Source organism: Falco cherrug, chromosome 1 (assembly GCF_023634085.1).
Source record: "Falco cherrug isolate bFalChe1 chromosome 1, bFalChe1.pri, whole genome shotgun sequence".
NCBI classification, from domain to species: Eukaryota; Metazoa; Chordata; class Aves; order Falconiformes; family Falconidae; genus Falco; species Falco cherrug.
In genome coordinates this window covers 49,961,867-49,981,794 of record NC_073697.1, presented here as the reverse complement: position 1 = coordinate 49,981,794, position 19,928 = coordinate 49,961,867, and the positions used below count along the sequence as shown (strand labels likewise).

Sequence of the window (19,928 nt, the reverse complement as noted above, 5' to 3'; positions counted from 1 at the left end):
GGACGGACAGCCCGCCTCCGCCTCGCTCGGGGCTCCGAGGCCACGGCCCGGGGTGCACCGGGGACGCGGCACCTACCTGCGGCCGCCGCCGTCCCCGCCTCAGGAACTGACGGGAGCAGCCTGCGACGCGCTCCGCCTCCTCCCCCTGCCCGGCGGCGGCAGCGGCGGTGGCGCGGCGGCCATGGGGCCGGTGGGGACGGCGGCTGTGCGTGATGGCGGCGCCGCGCTGCCTCACGGCTTCTGGGCGGCGGTGCGCGTCTGGCTGGAGAAGCCGCAGGTGGCCAACAGGCGGCTGTGCGGCGCCGCCATCGAGGCCGAGGGGACGGTGCCGCTCGGGGAGGGCGGGGAAGCGTCTCCCCCCGTCGCCGCCGTGTGGGGAGGCGGGAGCGGCGGGGGCGCGGGGGGGCGAGCGGCGCCCGCTGGGGCTGCGGAGCTGGGCCGGCTCTGGAGGGAGGTGTGCGGCCAGCTGCCGGCGGGGCACGGGCACCTGCCGCCGCCCCTCACGCCGTGGGGCGGGCCGGGCCGCCGCCCCGAGCTCCGCGCCGTGCTGAGGACGCTGCTGCCCCGGGGGCGGCCCGCCGGCCCAGCCGCTCCGCCGCCGAAGGAGCTGGCGGTGCAAGGTGAGCGGGAGCGGGCCCCGCGGCGGCGAGCGGGGCGGCCGGGGCGCCCCAGGTGCCGCGTCTCTTGCAGGCCTGTCGCGTTGGCTCGCAAGAGGGATAAACACCGCTTTTTTCACTGCTTGTGTGAGTGCAGGTGGATTTTTGACCCTGTCCTGTGCTTAGATTTTTTATCTCTTACTTTTGTCGTTGTTGTTGTTGTGCTAGGAAGTGTCAGCAGCTGAAATACAAATTACGGAGGTGAAGCACCTGCAGGACTCTGGTTTAAACAGCCCCTCCTTCGATGTTAGGAGATCGTAGTAGGGGAACAGCTGATGTGTTATGTGTAAGGTGCTGCTGAGGTAGGGGAAGGACTCAGGGATGCCAGACTTCCCCCTGCTCCCGAGGAGGAGGTATAGATGTCTCATCTTTTTGCCTTCCTTAAAAAGAAGAGGCAAGAAGGACTGTCATCATGCAAGCTGCTGTCCTAAGCTACCCACACAGGAATGCTGCTTGCAGTGCAAACCTAATTATGGGCTTGTAATGAGTGATGGGTAGCCTTTGAAAATGCAGAGAGAATGAAAAAAAGTACACACCTGTGGCACCTGCCTGGCCAAGTTGAACTGTTTGTGTCTACTTCCTTACTGTTCAGTATTGTTTAAAAATGAAGCTTGACTAATTTTTGGTTTTGCATTGTATGATGGTAATATGCTGCAGTAAATCCTACTATAAAGAAACATAAAGGGTAGAGGTTGACGCCTTTTTAAGATGAATTTCGGAAAAAGTGTTGATGTGGATTAAATTCTAATAGTAACGTTTTGAAAAGAATCAGAATTCCAGAAACAGTTACATTTACAATGCAAAAAGACCTATAATCATTTATGGGGGACAGCTGACTTAGGATGACTTGTGGCCTAGGATTCTTACTCTGATGACTTCAAAGAAAGTATGATGCCCTCAAAAAAAACAACCAACCAACCCACAAGTATATGTTGCGGGTTTGATTTTGTTTTTCTTTTGATGTTAAGGTGGTCCTGAGCTACATCTAGAAAGCCTATCTGTAAGAAAAAGTCTAGGAAAATATTTTTTTTTATTTAGTATGTTTATATTAAAAAATGTTAGAGAGGGGTCAGGTAAGGATGGACTGAGATAGCAAGACTTGTATGGCTGATTACTCTTTCCTGTCTCAGCAGATTTTGGAGTCCATTGAAGTTTGATTACTTAGCCAATATAACATTCTTAGTTGGAAGATTTGCAGTTAGCAGAATGTTTGCTTTGATGGTGATTGAAAAATGATTTTAAAAAATGAGAACTTAGTAAGTTATTCTGAAGCAAGCATCCTGGATAAATAGCTGAAAATATTTTTGCAACTGGCTTATAAAGTAATAATGCATACGAATCATATGACATAAGGAATATAGTAAATGTTTTAGAGTCACTTTATAGAATGTATATAGGGAAGAAATTAAGATATTAAGATTTTCTAAAAAAACAGTATGTGAGTACTACGCTTGATCATGCCATTCATATTTCAGTGCAAGTTGCCTTTCTTTTTATTTGTAAGTTATTTCAAAAGGACACACTCTCCCTCTTTCTGTTTTCACTTGTGTAGGAGTTATGGTACCTGCATGATATTAGAGAATGAAATGTGACAAAAATTGCAGAATATCTACTTGAAATGTGGTAGAGGCACTCAAGTGTGTTGACAGCTGTTTGCCAGCCCATCTCAACTCTTCCAGAGTCCCTAGTGTTTGGATGTAAACGTTTTACTCTACAGGTGATAGATACCATTAAGATCAGTAGCCTGGTGTGCTGAACATAGCTTAATATGTTAACATAATACATATGCCTTCACCTAAAAACAGGTCATCTTAGGTAGTTTCCTTCAGAGTTGAGAGATCCTAATTTAGGGATAGATAATGTGGTTTTTCAGTGATTAATCCAGGAACTCTTAATTAGGAAAGCTGCATGACATTAAAAGGGAAGTGTAGTTATACTTAATTATAATCACATAATAGATTCTATGTTCGAACATGGCAAAATTGATAGATAGTAATGATGTTATCGATTATTTTTTAATATTGCACTGGCTGGTTATCTAATATTGGGGTGATACGTAAGTCTCTGTTAATTTGGAATGTGCTTCCCAGGACTACACATTTACTGTGGGGTAGGGGAAAGCAGCACTTTTGTGCTAAAACCCCCTCACTGTCTAGCTTTTACATTACTAAAATAGTTAGGTTTTAAGAAAATGAATATTCTTACTGGTCAGCCTTAGATATTTTGGAAACATGCAGCAGAATGCTAAATTTTGAAAATTCAAACAGTTCAGTAGTTTCAGATGTCAGGCACCCTGAGAAACAGATCTGTTTGTAGCATTATGGTTCTTCCTGTGTTGTCCTAGATCTTGCCTCACTAGTTTGCACTAGTAAAGAGACTAAAGTTTATTTTGGTGCTAACCAGGGTGGTTTGCACCATGGAATAATATATCACTGTTTACATATCTTTTCAGATATTTACAATGGGACTGTGACCTTTTTGCCTTTGGAGGAAACCAGTGAAGGAAAATACCAGATTAAAAAGTGCAATATTTATCAAATTCAACTTACACATGTAAAAGATGAAGAATGGTAAGTGCTAGGAGTGAGAAAAGAAGCAAACCCTGAGTTATTGCAAGGATCACACCATGTTTTAGTATTTGTACCGAGGTGATTTGGTTTGTGTAATTTTCTGCTTGATTAGTAAATGACAGTAGTGGTGTGATCTTAATGCAATGCGAACCTATTGAGCTTCAGTCATTGAAAGGTAGACCATTGCAGCTTGGTCCTGAGCACCTGAGGGTGTAGCTCTAAGGAAATCTGAGTCAAGTTAGAGGTGATGAAATAATGAAATATGCTGACTGGTATGTTTTCCTCCTAAATTTTCTTGTTGTTTTCATTAGTTTAATGAAGTCAATTTTACTAGTTAATGTTTGGATATCTTGCTAAATCAGGTTGTTCGTCATATGTGAGTCCTCAGTCATTATGTTAATCGCAGCATGGACACTCATGTCCAGTGTTTGAATTGGCAGATAATGAGCTGTCTAACAAAGTTCAGGGGAGACTGTTCAGTAACATCACCGTTTTATTTTACTTCTGGTTTTGTGTATCACATATTTCCTTATTGTTCAGCCTGCTTTTATACCTCTGATCTGCTGATCACTTAATCATTGTTTTCTCACTCTTTGAGCTAGCTGTTGTAATGAAATACGCTCTATTTATACAAAGTTTTTATTTTATTTTTAAAGGTCTGTGTCTATTGTAGCCCTGTTTCCAGAAGACTGGTTTTCAGATGGAGTTGCATATCCCAAACTAGCATGGCTTGGAAATGAGCTTTTGTCCAAACTGGCTAAATGGTCTGTGGAGCAAAAGCCCAGTGAGTTTAAAAGTACACTCTCGCTCATTTCTGTGGCAAAATACAGCGAGGTTTATCAAGACCTTAAGGAAAAATACAAAGAGATGGTAAAGGTAAGTTTAGCAATAGATGCAGTAATAATATGTTTTCCTATATTTTTGGTTGGTTGTTTGGTGAAGCTGCTTCTTTCACTACATTTTTTTTTTTTAATAAAAGAAGCAACTGAATTGAAATGTATGTTTTATGGTTTCATGTTTTGGGGTTTTTTTCTGTGTATGTGGAGAAAAAAACAATTTAGTATTTGAAAGAACTAAACTGGAAAAGCAAGATTTAGAGCCAAATTCACACTAGATACTTGGAAGAGTTAGGGTTTTTTCAGAATGCATTCCTTCTGATAAGAAGAAGCAGTAGGTTAGTGGACATAAATACTAAGTCATCCACACTAGAAGTCATAAATAAAGCACCTTCTTCTCCAAAACCCGATTCTGGAAATAGCACTGGTTAGCAAGTAGGTTAATTTTTCTATTATTCTCCTTAAATTTGGATGCTGTATTAATATGTGTTTGAGTTAGACAAGCAATGTTGTAAAATAGTTTTATTCTGGTGATCCCAAAAAATGACAGTGATCATCTTGAGTGCTGTATGAAGTAATGCCTATATCCTGACTCTAGCTACAAGCAAAAATATTAGTAAATGCTGTTGTAAAACTGTGAAAGTGTTGAAAAGTTTTACTGCTGATAGTTCTGTACTAATAGAAGGATAGAGGTGAGAGGAAAGTTGGACTTGTGGCTAAGGTAACAACGGTTCAGTCTTTAGCTCAGCAGTAGAATTAGCATAGTGTTGGGCATTTTAAACTTTGTTGCAATTCCTTGTTGACAAACTAGGGATAATACTGCTGCTTTCTGTCTATTTCAGGTTTAGATTCTTTGTTCTGTTGTGGCAGGATAATTTTATGCCTGCTAAGCTGTGAAAATAAATTCACAAATGTTCATGTTATCAATGTTGCACATAACAGGAATAATATAAGCTTTTTTCTTCTGAGAGAGTTAAGCAAAAGGATGCATGCTTTATTGCAGAACAGGTGCAGCAGTTTGCTTGTGACCTGCACGTATGGAGCAATAACATTCTTGGAAACGTTGATTGGGTGACAGCAGACATTTTTTATGCCATGATTCTTTTGTGTGACTTACAAAATCAGTCTTTATATTCTTTGAGTATATTATTTTATGAGGTTAAAATGCAAAATTTGCAAAATGCAGAAACCTATTGAAGTGGAGGGGTATCCAGATCGCTTTAATTGAGCACTTTTGGAAATAATTTCAGATGGTACAGAAAATAATTTTTCTCTTTTTTACTGAAGGTGTGGCCTGAAGTGACAGATCCTGAGAAATTTGTTTATGAAGATGTTGCCATTGCCACTTACTTGCTGGTAGGGAACCTCTTTGCCTAATAGCATTCTGTAAGGTTCTATTTCCCAATAGTAGAAGCTCTCTAAAGAAAATCAGTATTTTCATTTTATAGTTTTTGCAGTTTTTCAAATAGAATGACTTGAAGTGATTACAGACATACAAAGCAAAAGGAAGGGGGTAGGAGAAGGGTTATGAGTTTTCTGGGATTTGGAGTTTTTCTTGCTTTTGCTTTCATTTAAGCAGAGAGAAAAGTTCTTATTACAATGTTTTTAAGCTCACCTTAAACCAAAAGTGAAATTGATGTCTATAACTATTCAAGTTTCATTTGGGATTTCAGGGATTTACATATAATATGTCATTAAAGGAAGTAGGCATTTTATAACAGATTTGGAAAAAGAAAAAAGAATGTGACACAGCAAAGGGAAAATAGGTTAATTTTTTGTTTTTATACTGCCCTATACCACAAAAATCAGGACAATAACAGTGAAGAGTTTAGAGGGCTACTAAAACTTCTCTGTGAAGATGTGATAAAGATTTGTGGTCCTGTCACAGGAGGTTTGACCTACACAGACAAGATCTGATATTTTTTTTAAGTGGTAAAATGAAAAGCAATGATACAGCAGAAAAATAGTGATTAGATGGGCTGATTTGGAGATCAAAAGCTATTGTTTCATACATATGTCTACCACTTGCTAATTTTATGCTAAAGGTTTTTCACTGCTGTACTTTTCCCTGAGAAAAGTTCAGCTTAAATCCCATCTTCAGATGCAATAAAGTCAACTGTAGATGGTAGGAATGCAGATACGTGCTTGATGCAGTTTTCTAAGGCACCTGCGTACGTCAGAATTTATGAAAATTCTGCTACCTGCAGTCACTAAAAACTTCAGATTTTTAAACAGCATCAAAATTTGTCACTGTGTAGGCACATACTTTTGACTGCTGTCCAGAGTGTGGTAAAAACAGGTCTGCCTTAAAGTGTAATGTAGATACCTTTTACATCTTCTCTAAATCGGTAAATGTAAGTAAGGTAGCTTGTTTACAGAACTCATTGAGGGCCAGTTTATTTTGATGGTTGACAAAACTTAGAACCCCAGGGTTTTTTTCCCCGTAAGGATTTTTAAAATTATCTGAAGAAGCCTGACTGACCTAGGCCACTCAAAATCTTGATTGTCATGTTGATGTGAGAGAACTTTTTACATCAGAGAAATGGTTGTGATGAAGTGGTCAGACAGTTGGGCTAGATGATTGTTGTAGATCCCTTCCAACTGAACCAATCTATGATACTGGCTTGTGGAAAAAGCTATATATTAAACTTATCTTTTACCATTTTTATCACCGTGATATTAGATGTTGACAATTGGTTGTAGCCCTCAGAAAATTCTGTAATGAGAGAATTTTTATGCATTAGTGTTAGTTTACAGTGTTAATGTGTTTTAGCTGACGTAAGCAGTAGTTTTCAGAAAGTTATTAAAATCACCCAATAACTGGCTTATATAAATGAAAGCTTAAAGTATGCTATTAATAACCTAACCTCACTTCAAAAATTTCAGGTATCTTTATGATGGTATATAATATTTATTTAGATTAAACATTATTTAGAAGTGTGTTAAACAGGTGGTTAAGAAAAGGTGGGCCCAGTGTTAAATTTTTATGGATTTAAGGCATCTAAATCTGACCTCATTTTACTCAGCAGTCACATTACATCACCTGCTGTCTAGGCACATACCCAAAGAAGTAGCTATTCAGTTTGTATCATGAGAAACTCAGCAGGGGATGGAGGATAGGTGTGATCTGTGTAGGAGGTGATTAGGGATTTCCAGGATGCAGCCTAGAGTGCAAAAGTGCAATGATTGGTACATTTAAAAATGTAAACATAGTTTGATAATCTCATGGATTATCTGCAGCTTCTTTCCCTCTAGCAAAACTGACAAATTAACAAGTAGCAATGTTACAAATATTAATTTTTATGGTTAAATACTCTTGAGGACTTTTGTTAGTTGCAGTAAAGTAAGTGTGCAGAGTTGATGAATGTGTGCTCTGTAGCTTGTTGTTGAAGGAAAAAGAGTTTGACGGTAATAGGGACTAATCCATGTCCTGCAGACAAATGTCCAATTAGTAACTAACTATGAACTAACTATGGAAAAGTAACTACTTTGGTACATAGCAGGGACTATAATCGGGCTAAAAGTCCCTTTAACTGATGCAGAATTTGGGGCAGCTGACTGTTGCCTTGTTCAGTAGAATGTGATGTTACATATACAAACATATAGCAAACTGTTTACAAAGAACATTTTTGGTTTTGTTTTCACTCTGCCACCAATTCTTTCTTTAATACAGTTGGATGTAAATGCTTCTGTGGTGTTACTTGCAAATACACTGCTGACAGTTTACTTGCTACTTCCCTTGCTTCCTCTGTTCATCTCTTGCACCATGTGTTACGGTGTTTTGTATATGTTTTTTACCACTTATGTTCAGTCCAGCCCAGGATTGTGTAGCCTTGATTAATTTCAAACTGCAATAACTCAGGAGGGCGTGCTTAGCACTTGGAAAATTACTGGTATTTCTGCAACATAATCCCTGCCCCTCGCCATAAACAGTTTTAGAGGCTTTGGGGTTGGGTTTTTTTCCCTCTCAAGTTGTTTTCTCTGTGAGTACAGTGAATCTTTTCTGCCACATCTGCATTCTCTTCCAGCTTTCTCCTTACATTTACAATAACCTTTACTGATTTCTTACAGGGAAGCTTGAGAGCAGAAGTCTAATATGTTTTCTTTTCTTGTCTTAGATTCTTTGGGAACAAGAAAGAAAGGAAAAAGGGTTGACCAAGAAACAGTCATTTGTAGATCTTGGATGTGGAAATGGTCTACTGGTTCATATTCTAAACAATGAAGGGGTAAATAGAGTGCTTTTTAAAATAATAAAAAATAGAAGTAGCCAATATTTTTGTTATGCTTTCCTTTTATCTGGCATGTAAATACCCAAAATTCAGTTAATTCATGTCGCAAATAGGATTTTGTCACTCTAGTTACCAGGAGAAAATCCTAGCAGAGCTTTAGAAACCTTTCACTTATCTATTTTTACTGGTGCAATTCATTTCAATTCAAGGCTGTTTTTCTGAGGTAAGAAACAAAGAGGGAAAAGAAAAAGTAATGGTGTGATTTCATTATGCTGTAGACAAAGGAAAAAGGAATGGGGAATCTTAACATAGAGATTCTCTCTCACAAGATTTTGTTCATGAACTTAACTTTATAGAAATTTAATTCTACTTGTCATGTCCTGAAAATGTTTTGGTTTTTTTTATCTTTAAAAACAATCCTGGATTTGTTAATTTGTGCTTTGAGGAGTGGCAACAGCAAAATTTGGTTTCTTGAGGCATAGTTTCTGAAACAACAAAAAAAGGTCAGTGAGATTAAACAAAACCCATTAAAATTGGGTCTGTCTCTTTCAGAAAATTGTATTTTCCACTTCTAAGAGAACGTTCTAAAATCTGTAGAGGAAATTAACGTCTCCTATTAGATCAATAAATGCTGGGGACTAGGGGCAGGAGGGAAGTTCCAGATTCTCTTAACAGAAACACTCTATCCTTGTATGTCCAGAAAAATTTATCTGAGATGCTGTTTTTCCTGTAGACATTTCTTTTCATGCATCATTAGGTCATCATCGCTGTAGCACTGGCAAACATTGTTGACTGTAAAAAAATCGTGTGTGAGAGTTCTATGAGCCTTTTTTAGTAATAGACTTTGATTAGTTCTGCACAAGGTTCTTAAAGTTCAGAATCTGTTACTTACGCATTCTTTATTTCTTGTTTTAGTTTCCAGTCCTATTTCCTCTTCTCATCAATTTACACAGGGGAAAGTGTGTTTGGACTCCAGCAGCCTAATTGATTTCAGTATTTGAAAGATGGTTCTCCAGCAAGGACTGTTTAGGGTAGCACTCTTTTCTGAGCCCTGTGGGTGCTACAGTAATATTTGCCTTATGAAAAGTTTTGGTATTTTAAAAACAAACAAAAAAACCCCCACTACCTCTGCTTTTACTTTTTTAGAGATCCAGATTTTCAAGAGCAGTTTCAATGGGTGTGCCCAGATAAAATTTCAAACCAAATATATTCTTAATGCTTCCTGGGCTTTCCCTTCATATTTAGAAGGGAAAGAAAGGATTAGAAGTATTTAGCTTCTGCCTGAAATGGTGAAGATGTGTTTTATTCTGTCTAAATTTTAGTATGAATGAAATAATAATTGTTAATATATACATTTAGTGAGCCTGTTTGACAATTTCTGCTAAAAATTGAACTTCAAAATGATACTTTTTGTTCAAATATTTCAGCATTCAGGTAGAGGAATTGATGTGAGGAGAAGGAAAATATGGGACATGTATGGACCAGAAACTCATTTAGAGGTATTATGCAAATGTATGTAAATCTTACTGATTTATAGTTTTATTCATTTGTTCATTGCTTCATGTTGTGTTGATGTAAATGTAATCAAACATACTGGGTTACAGACAGTTGTCTAAAGTGATCTGTGGGTTTGGTATGATGCCACCCATATGTCTTATGTGACTGTAAGTTGTAAAGGGAATTACGAGAGCGTGCTGTATCGTACCCTTGCATATTTGCAACTTCCTCATTTTACAGCTGAGAAGACTAGTGTAATTTCCTACTGCGTGTACAGGCAAGCATAGCATGAAACAATCTTTGATTTTACTGGAAGATGAGTATTAAGCAGCTTGCTTTGCACCACTGTACCTCATAAAAGATACTATATCCAAAGTTGTGAGTAGTTTAGTCTTGAGAGTGATTCTGACCTTCTAGTGCTATGTGCCGTTCTGGGGAAAAAATTGTTGAACCTCAAAGGAGCCAGTACTCTGCCGTACTGACCTTGTGGTAAATAACTGCAGTAATAGCCTTCAAAAAAATGAACAGGAAAATTAGTCTGAAAGAGGGATTATATTCCAAGTTCCACATTAGCATTTTTATGAGAACAGGAACAATTCGAGCATAGGAACATTCACTTGGTCTGATACTTGTTAAAGTGTGGTGCTGATGAACAGTTCCCTTTGGAAGTGAGGTGTTCTGGTTTCTTGTTCTCTAGACTCCTAAAATTTCTCACTCGGTTCTCTCAAAAGTTGTCAGTGTCCAGTATATTAAAAGGATTTTCTACCGGTAGTTATTCTTTAGTAGTTTTTTAAAAAAAGTTAACTCAACATATCTCTGAATACTAACAACTTAGATCAGAAAAAGAGTAGCATTTTTCACAGATGGGAGGTGGAGCTTTCACAGTCTTGGTGCAGCCTTTTCTTTGCCACCCTGCCATTTTGGGTACAAATGGCCAAAACTGCCAGATTCCTTTGCTGCAGTCTGCAGCCAGATCTTAGTGACAGGCTTCATGAAACAATCCAAAATATCAAGCTGTGGTGCTCATTTGTTCCTATTGTACTATATTAAGTCACTTTTGATCATACCAAACAGCATCTTCTCTCTTCCTTCATGTTATATATTCCTTTTTCTGCCCATGTTTCTGTGTTGTGGAAATCTTTGAATTTTGTATATTCCTTTCATATTAAGGTCTGGCTGTTTAAAGTTTCTCAGTTTTTTTGACTCTTAGGGAAACTTCTGCGCATCAGCTGTCCCTCTCGGCACCATGAGGGAACAAATTAGAAAAGGATAGGTTTTATTTGTCTTTTTTTAAAAGAAAAGGAGAAAAAAAAAATTCATAGAGAACAGTTGAAAAAGCCAGACAGAAACAATAAAAAAATCAAAAATATGCATATAAGGAAAGTACTAATTGGGGGGGGGGGGGGGGGGGAGTTACATACTGTACAGGAAGGCTGAAATGATTTTGTAAGGCTTCTGTAGCAACAGGAGCCACAGAAGCAAGAAGGCACCTGCATCCAGCCTTTTGTTACCCTTGAAGCTAATTTTGTTTTGATCTTTACTTAAAAGCTTGAGTTGCAGGATGGATATTGCCATCTGTGACATATACAGTGCCAATACTAACAATATAAATGAATGTAACAGGTGGCATTTGGCATCGCCAAACTGCTGTCAGGCAGGGCGAATACACATTTCATTATGAGTGACTGTCAAATTGTGGAGTGTGGCACTGATAATTCATGCTATGCCTAAACTGAATGATCAAAACTGAAATGTAATGTAGGAGTAACTTGTTTAATCAACCATAAGAAAACGCTTACCAAACACTTGATTTAACTAATCTGCCAATCCATTAACCTGCCAAAAAAAACTTTGTTACATACATTTTCTAGGAACACATATGCAGAACTAAAAATAGTCAGATATGTAGTATTTACAGTGAACAATAATACACTGTACTGATACTTAAAACACCTAACGCTGCTTTCTGCAGAGAGGAATTGGGGTGTAACAGAGGTAATCTGAGATTTCCGAAATACCCTAACAAGTGTTTCTTTGTGGGTTTTGGGTGTTGGTTTTTTATATGTATAGATTTCTGTACAGGTAGTGCTTTACATATAATTCTGAATTTGGAGCTCGTAAAACATTCATTTGGTATATAAAAAGAGAGTATGGCATAATTTTTAGGGCTTTTCCTAACAGTCTGTGGAGATTAAAATTTAATTTTTTTCCACATCTGCCCAATAATTATTTTGAGATTTATAGATACTTTTTTACATAATAGTGTGTACTTCAGTAGTGTCAACATCTTTAAGTGCTTTCTTTGCTGAACTTAGTTCAAGGTAAGAAGAACATGTGTGTGAGTTAAATGTTAAAGGCACTCTAGAACTTAAAATTTAACCTGTATGAAGAATTCATACTGTTTGGTGATTTTGGTTTTAAGGTGGTTTTGGTTTTCGGGGTTTTTTTCTTATAGAATTCAGCATAGAATATTTTTGAGGCTAATAACTATTCTGTGCACCAATGTTATGTTGGGAAGACTTCTCTGCTGATGTCTGCTCAATCTATACAAATTGAATTTCCATGAGGCAAAACAGTATTCTAAAGGCCACCAAAGAAGCCACCTTTCTCTGAACTATTGTTTCCTATTTTTGCTCCTGTTTTGCATGTATCGTATGGTAGCCTTGACACAACTTGGAAGGGGATCAAATGGCAACATAAACAGGGAAAGTGTTGGGCTGTGTTAGGTTTGTTATATGTGAATTATAGGGTGTGAAGAGTGGTGTTATGTATATTAGGATTTTATTTGGGAAGAGTCTCTGAAGGAAGAACATAGTAGTGAAGCTGTGTTCTGGTTAATTGCTGCATGAGTCCTAGGAGCGTAAGACGTAGAAAATTAAGTGGCTTTCTGAAAAATTGAGTCCAGAGAAGGAAAACAGCAAGAAATCATAACGCAATGTATGATATTTGTTTACAAATATTTAGGGTGACAGATATCTTAATCAGAATTATTATTCCACTCTTTGTCTGACTAACATTTGTGCATAGCTGTTGCTAAATTACTTTTTTGTAGCTATAAAAAATTACTACCTGGCAGAAGTGCAGACTGAGGAAAACGTTGGTGTCTGTTCTCATTCATCTTGTATTTGTCAGCTTGTATGACTTTAAATACATTTCATTTGGTAATAAAGCACTAAGCAACAATATAAAGAAACTTGTAATTTATTGTTTGATTTTCTAGGAATCTACAATCATGCCAGGTGACAGTCACCTCTTTCCAGACACTGACTGGCTCATAGGAAACCATTCAGATGAATTAACACCATGGATACCTGTAATTGCAGCTAGGTATTTGCAGAGGGAGAGGAGTGGGAGGGAAGGAAGAAAAAGAACAAAACCCAAATGGAACAAACAAAAAAAAAACCCCACCCAACCAAAAAAACCCAAAATAATTACTGATGTGGGCTTGTTGAAAACTGTCACTTTTACAGCTGCATCTGTGGTCCTTGCAGGGCCTGCTGCTTTTGATGCCAATTGATTATTTTTGCAAAATGTTTCTCTTCCTGTGGAGAAGTATAGATGTAGTATTTTCTTTCTCAGAGAATTCAATACATTTTGCTTTTGAAGTGCAAAAACCAACTAATTTTTATTCCTTAGATTTGAATCTGTTTGTTATTTAGTTGGGGTTTTCTGCTTTTTTTAAAATAAAATTGCTATTGGTTCTGCCTTTCCTTGAACTGTTGTGCTCTTCACAACCAGCTGCAATAATTTTGTATCTAGAGTTTCCGTCCTGCAAACCAATTTGGCACAGTAATTTGCCATAGCAAATACTTTGTGAAACAGTATTTTTGATTATGCTAATAGAGCTACTGAAAGAGGAACATAGAAATATTATTTCAAGAAGTTCTGGCACTTAACAAAAATGTCCATTATTGCTTGTATCTTGTGGGTTATCTGCTGAGTATGTGTGTTTTCTGAAATTACTTCCCTTCGGCAGTTTTGTTATCTTTCTTGTAGGTCTTCCTATTCATGTTGCTACTTTGTGCTGCCATGTTGCTTCTTTGATTTCCATGGAAAATACAGCCGAAGACAAAGCAAGAAAACTCAGTACAGAGAGTATCTTGATTTTGTTGCCCAAGTGGGATTTGTATGCGGCTTTGATGTGGAAGAAGATTGCCTTAGAATTCCATCAACAAAAAGGGTAATTTTGGACTGTGTAGGGCTTTTGTCTTTTTTTTTTTTTTTTTTTTAAGCTGCTAGCTCTCTGAAGCAGATAAATGTTCATTATTATTGTTTGTTCTTTTTATTGTAAGATCAGACTACAGTCAGTTGCATTACTTGAGACAATATGCTCTGAAGAGAGACTAAAATTACTTATTGTTTTCTTGGGTGTTCTGCTCGTAGTGTCATAGGTACAATCCTAAAGACAGGAAAGAATGGAAGTTTTATGATTATTTGTTGCCACCCTATGGGATGGAAAACTTACAAAACTTATTTTTTTCCAGCTGCCTGTGTTGCTTATTTCTACTTAATTTGGCTGTTTTTCATGTTGCATGAAATTCAAAGTGAAATGTTCTCAGAGTAGGAAGAGGTGTCCAGCTTTAGTTTTTTATATAATCTGAGGGTCAGGAACAATCTTCCTGCTCTGTGTGGCGTGATGGATTATGGTTTGATTACTGGATTTCTTCTGTGGCACCAATATTTGAAAACTAAAATTAAAAAACTGACAAATGTCAATAAGCATTGACTTTGAATGGGTATCTCCTGTAGGTAGATTTAGAAGCCTGTGTAAGGTATGTGCAGACTTGGGGGCTGTGTGTAAGTATGGGACTCGGTGTAAATAGTGATTTGCGTGTTTCTGCTAAAATAGGTAAGCCTGATTGGAAAAAATAGGACCTATCCACCTACAGAACGTGCTCTGATTGACAAGCAGATAACACAGTATATTAATAATCGTCAGACCTGTGCTGTGGTCATGTGTGACAGAAGAGTTGGATTTAATCATAAGGATCACTCTGATGATGTGTGCAAAGAAGCACGCTCAGAACTTCCTGAAAATGAGACTGAGACTGCTGGTACAGTTTGGATGCCTAAATTTCAACCCAGAGAAAAAGTAGAACAAATCAGGAATTGTGCTTCCCTCCCTCAGGATTTTGTAGATGATGTGGTTCTCAATGTGGCAAACCTGCTGTTAAATGCAGTCCCCCAAAAATCATGTTCTAATATGCTTGGTGGGAATACAAATACCTGGAATCAAGGAGGTGAGATTGTATGTCCTTTACATTATCCTTTGCTTTTGCTGGTAGAAGATGTCTTTTCCAATGAATTTACATAATTAGAAGTTTAGTAAGCTAAATAGATCTTAGGAAATACCAAGAACAGTACAGTAGCAATCAAAGGCTTTTTTTCCCTTCTCTGCACACTGGGATGCAAACAAGGCATATAAGATTATATTGAAACTGGTGTGGGGTTTTTTCCCTCTTCATTTAAATACTAGGACAGAGTCAATTTTTATTTAAAAAACCCAAAGCAAACCCAGAACTCCTCCCCATTTACCAAACCAGAACACTTTACATCTATTAAGTTTATTTTTGTATAGGTACTTAATAATTAGCTCTAATTATGTAAGAACTGTGTGATAAGTGTTTTGAAGTGCCGTTTGGTTATGATATGATGAGGAATTTTTAGTTTAGTCTTAGGAAGAAAAAGAATTTGCTGTTAATTCAGTTAGTTCTCACTACTACCATCTTTCCATTTTCCTCCACCTGGTTTTATTACTTACTGTAGTTTGTCATAAGTTACTGGTACAGGAGATCCTTTAAATCATTCTCTCTTCTCTCTAACTACATGTAAATTATGCTTATCACAAGGAATGTTATATGCTACTGTAAAAAAAGCAGGGAAAATAAAAAAATACGTCTTACTGTGGATATTCTGACTTGAGTGCTGTAGAATGAAAGCTGCTATTTTACAGATAATAAACATACACAATACATATCGTGCATGATATTGGGAGTACAAAGTTGCTGCAGTACTGGTAGATAATTCACAGATTCTGCTCATAATCATTAACTTGTATAGAAGTTAAATTTTCTTAGGATTTTATATATATGCAATTTTAATAGCTTCACCATTATTTATTGCAGAAAGCCTTTCTTTGAAAGAAGTAGCAGAACACTTAAATAAAGAGACTTTAAAAAGACTAAAGAGTGAATATGGAGGCCTGCAGACACTACTTAAGAACAATCATCAGGTATTTGAAGGTAAGGAGTTTTGGTTCTTTGTTTTGGTTTTTTTTTAATTATGTTATCTCCTCTATATGCAGTTAAACTCAACTGAAAAATTACTATGGTGGTGAATTTTTTAACTGCTTTGCATACCTTTGTGGAAAACTGGATATTCTTTATGTGCCTATTGCTCCAAGATACTGTTACTAAAGCTTTTGAATGAGATCGGTAAGGCATCTTATCAGCAAAGCGTTGTTCTAGACTGACTGTACCTGAAAAGACAAGTCCTTCATTAGAGTGGCTAATTTAATGCTATTGCTTGACTTAAAGACTAGTTTTATTTTTCCTATAAAGTATATTGATGATTTGGGGGCTGTTAAATGCAGAGCAAGTTCACTAAAGCATTTAAATGAGACTTTGTCTGGCCTTACCAAGCCCCACAGTGTAAATGCCAACACAAAACAAAACTAGTCTCTGTAAGAATCTGTAACTGTGGGGCTTGATGTGTAGCCTGTGGTGCCTGGCCGAAAGAACTCAGTAGCAAGTTTCTGTGGTTGGCTGGATTTGTTGGTAGCTGGTTTCTTCTTCCTATTGTACTGTGATGGTGGTGTCTTTTGTGTGGTTAGTTTTTGGTGTGGGTTGTTTGGGTTTTTTTGTCAGTGTGGAGTTTTGCAAAAGTAAGGTTAGCTTTGCAGCAATACAGGATCTGCAGGCTTTTACCAGTATTACGGCTGCTTCAGGCTTGGAAGTATGTTAACTTCTTGTGTCCCGACAGTTCTACATCAGCTGTAAAATATTGATCAACTCATGGATGGCAATGAGAATCCTGAGAATGCAACCTAGTTGCTTCTAGTGGTTAAATTAGCGGCTTCCACTTAGTTCAGCTTCAACTAATGATTTCTGTACACTTGGCAATTATAAAATGTGCAGCTATACTGAAATCCTTTTGAATTACCAGCTATTTAAAAGAATTGGTCACACTGTGTTCATTGTGTGTCTGAATTTGATTTCTTGTCATTAGGGCCAGGTGGAATAGATTTGCATCTTGTTACATGGAATGAGCATTTTAATTTGACATGGATGCTGTCTGCACATTACTTCTGCAGAAAGACTAGGGTTAAGGCTGGATCTTTCTCAGCAGTATACATCACATGGGAACTCCCTGGGGCTTCAGTAGAGACCATTTAATTCTTCCCTGAAGTAGCATGTCACGATGACAAGGGACTGTTGCCAGCACGAGGTCTGGAAGGATATTGTTCATGCCAAAGAGGAGAGAGAAGAACATGGCTTCAGCTCTTCTGTCATCTTTTCTGAAGTGTTTTTCTTTTAAAGACATGGAAAAGAGGGATGCTCGTGTGCACACACACACAAGAAAGGTCTTAGAGTAACTGATCTGTGGCAGTTTCTTTTGGTCAGGCATCTTATCAAATATGGGACTGATTTTCTTTTAAAAAAAATGCTTGATCATAAATAGCACTGTATCTGCTGGTTTTAGTTTGAGAGAGATTTTAAAGCTCTGCTGAACCCACTTCTGGATTGGCTGTGTGTGAGGTCAGATCTATTTGTGTATCACAAGGAAGCCTGGAAGGATGGATTCATTCAGGCCTGAGTGTGTGATATTAAGCTTTCACTGGACTCGTTACCTTTTGAATAGTGATCATCAGAATGCAGAATGGCATCAGTTAACTACTCCAAGCTACATATATGTGATATAGAAGGTATGATCGAAGCAGAATACGAAAACAGAGCATAGCCAATCTAGAAGTGCCAGATTATTCCTTCATTTCACTGTGGTCTTACATCTATGTTTTTTCTTTCTGTCTTAGTAACTTCCTTTTATTCTTTTTTGCTTACACATTTAAGGAGTTGATAGAGATTCACAAATGTGTTGTGTGCAGTTCATGGACCTAAACCAGCAAACTATTTAAAAAAAAAAAAAACCAAACCAACAAAAACAACAAAGCACTGAATCTTTATTACACAATAATTCACTGTTGATTCCTATGAAGGACTACACTTGTAGTCTCTTTGATGCAGTGTATTTTTGGGTCAGTGAACAATGGTCTTTGCAAGAGCATTTCTGTGTAGTGAAAGTAGTAGAAGAGCCTTACTAGATTTTTGCTGGTAATCACATTTTAAATGTGGAGCCATAAATTTTTGAACACAGGAAGGATTACAGTTCTTCTGGTTGAAACTTTTTTGTCAGTACTTGCAATCCAGATTCCGAGGATCTTAGTCTAAATGAACTTAACTGCTGTATTCAAAACAAATAAACAAACCTCTACAAAGACGACAGTAAAACATCTCACAGAGAAATGGATCAATTCTTCTTTAGACCATATCTGTACAATCTTGGTTTGTTGTGCACTTCTATTTCTGTACAAGTAGCACATTTGGTTTTGCCTGAGTGATCCATTTGTAGAATATGTATTTAATTCACAGAATGTCACTATACATTTTTTCCAGTGTAATTCCCATGCCTGTCTATTAACAGCTATATTTTTGTTTGTTTTTAAATCTTAGTTCTAAATGGGAGAGTTCATATTCGTGACTGGAGAAAAGAGAAACCATCAAGGAAAACTAAGCCTGAAGTGAAACGACGCCTTTCAGCTGAAGCATTTAAAACACGTCTCTGTTGGTTTTTCATTCATCATCCTGATGGCTGTTCCTTGCCTTCTGAATCTTGCCCATACGCTCATGGGACTGAGGAGCTAAGGCAGTCTCAGATTATTAAAAAGAAAAAACATATACAGTAATGAAATACTGCCACTTACGTTTAAGTTTGTGTACATAACTGAATCTGATTGTCTTCAGGACTGCCTAGTGCATGAAAAACTGTATGATTTGGAGGGGGTTTTGCCATTCTTGTGTATCTTATTTTCCACTTAGTTACAAGTTTGCCTGTATTTTTAATTCTTTATGTTTTTTTCATTAACATGGAAAAGGTATAGTAAAGCATGTATATACTTCTGGATTTTGTCGTGGCTTGTCTAACATGCATTTATATAAGTTGAAAAGCTTTAAAAACCTAATTTCCTAAAACACTCTTCATGATCGTCAATCAGACCAAATGTACATGATGCAGCATTTTCAAACCCTGAAAATTAGCTGTTTTGTTCCAGATTTTCCAGGAGAATTTATGGTTTCTTGTGACTCACGGTGACTCTTGGGAGTCAGAATTGGAGAGACTTCACTCTTTCCTGACCTGAAAGCTTTGTCTCCACGTTACTATGAAATAATACTACATAGTACCATTTCTTTCTTGGTCAGACCCTAGTCCTCCTTTCCTTTTCTTACTGATTCAAAATGAGTATTGGTTTGACGAATAACTTTCTAGGAAATTATTATGGAAGTTTTCACATGTAGGTGTTGGGTTTTAGGGCTTTTGAGGCCAACCTGTCCTTTCCCGCCTTTTTAAATAAGGAGTAATAGTAGAAAATAGTAGAAAATTTATTTAATAATACTGGAATGTTAAGGTTTCTGCTTCTCCCATAACAAAGGAATGGCTTAGCACCTTGAGCAGGTTATGATTTTCGTTGGTAGACTATTATTTTCTTTAAAATGTTTAACTTTTAAATGCATATCCAAAGAAGAGCAATGAAGATGGTGAAGGGTCTAGAGAACAAGTCTTAATGTGGAGCAGCTGAGGAAACTGGGGTTGTTTAGCTTGGAGAAAAGGAGGCTCAGGCTCAGAAGAGACCTTATTGCTGTCTACAACTGCCTGCAAGGAGGTCGTAGGAAGGTGGATGTCAGTCTGTTTTCACAAGTGACAGGCAATGGGATGAGAGGAAATAGCCTCAAGCTGCACTGGGTGAGGTTTAGATTGGATATTAGGAAAAAAAAATTCACGTAAAGAGTTGTCAAGCCTTTGTCAAGTCTGGGAGCAGGCTGCCCAGGGAAGTGATGGAGCCACCATCCCTGGGAGGTATTTAAA

General features: G+C 37.8%; 2 protein-coding genes across 2 annotated transcripts in view; one reads left to right on the top strand and one right to left on the bottom strand.

Annotated features, from left to right (window-relative positions):
* The window catches only part of ACOX3 (acyl-CoA oxidase 3, pristanoyl), a 36,637-nt gene extending 36,427 nt beyond the window's left edge, over nt 1-210 (bottom strand). The window contains exon 1 of the mRNA XM_055716055.1: nt 77-210. The gene's annotated coding sequence lies outside the window, so the exon portion shown is untranslated. The remainder of the gene's footprint in view (nt 1-76) is intronic.
* On the top strand, nt 182-18,968 carry TRMT44 (tRNA methyltransferase 44 homolog). Its single transcript, XM_055716377.1, has 11 exons — nt 182-620; nt 3,109-3,226; nt 3,883-4,102; nt 5,350-5,418; nt 8,181-8,288; nt 9,719-9,790; nt 13,009-13,115; nt 13,785-13,968; nt 14,638-15,028; nt 15,914-16,030; nt 18,518-18,968. The coding sequence occupies exons 1-11, from the start codon at nt 182-184 to the stop codon at nt 18,748-18,750; spliced, it is 2,058 nt and encodes a 685-aa protein (XP_055572352.1). The 3' UTR covers nt 18,751-18,968.
* The last annotated feature ends 960 nt before the right edge of the window (nt 18,969-19,928 follow it).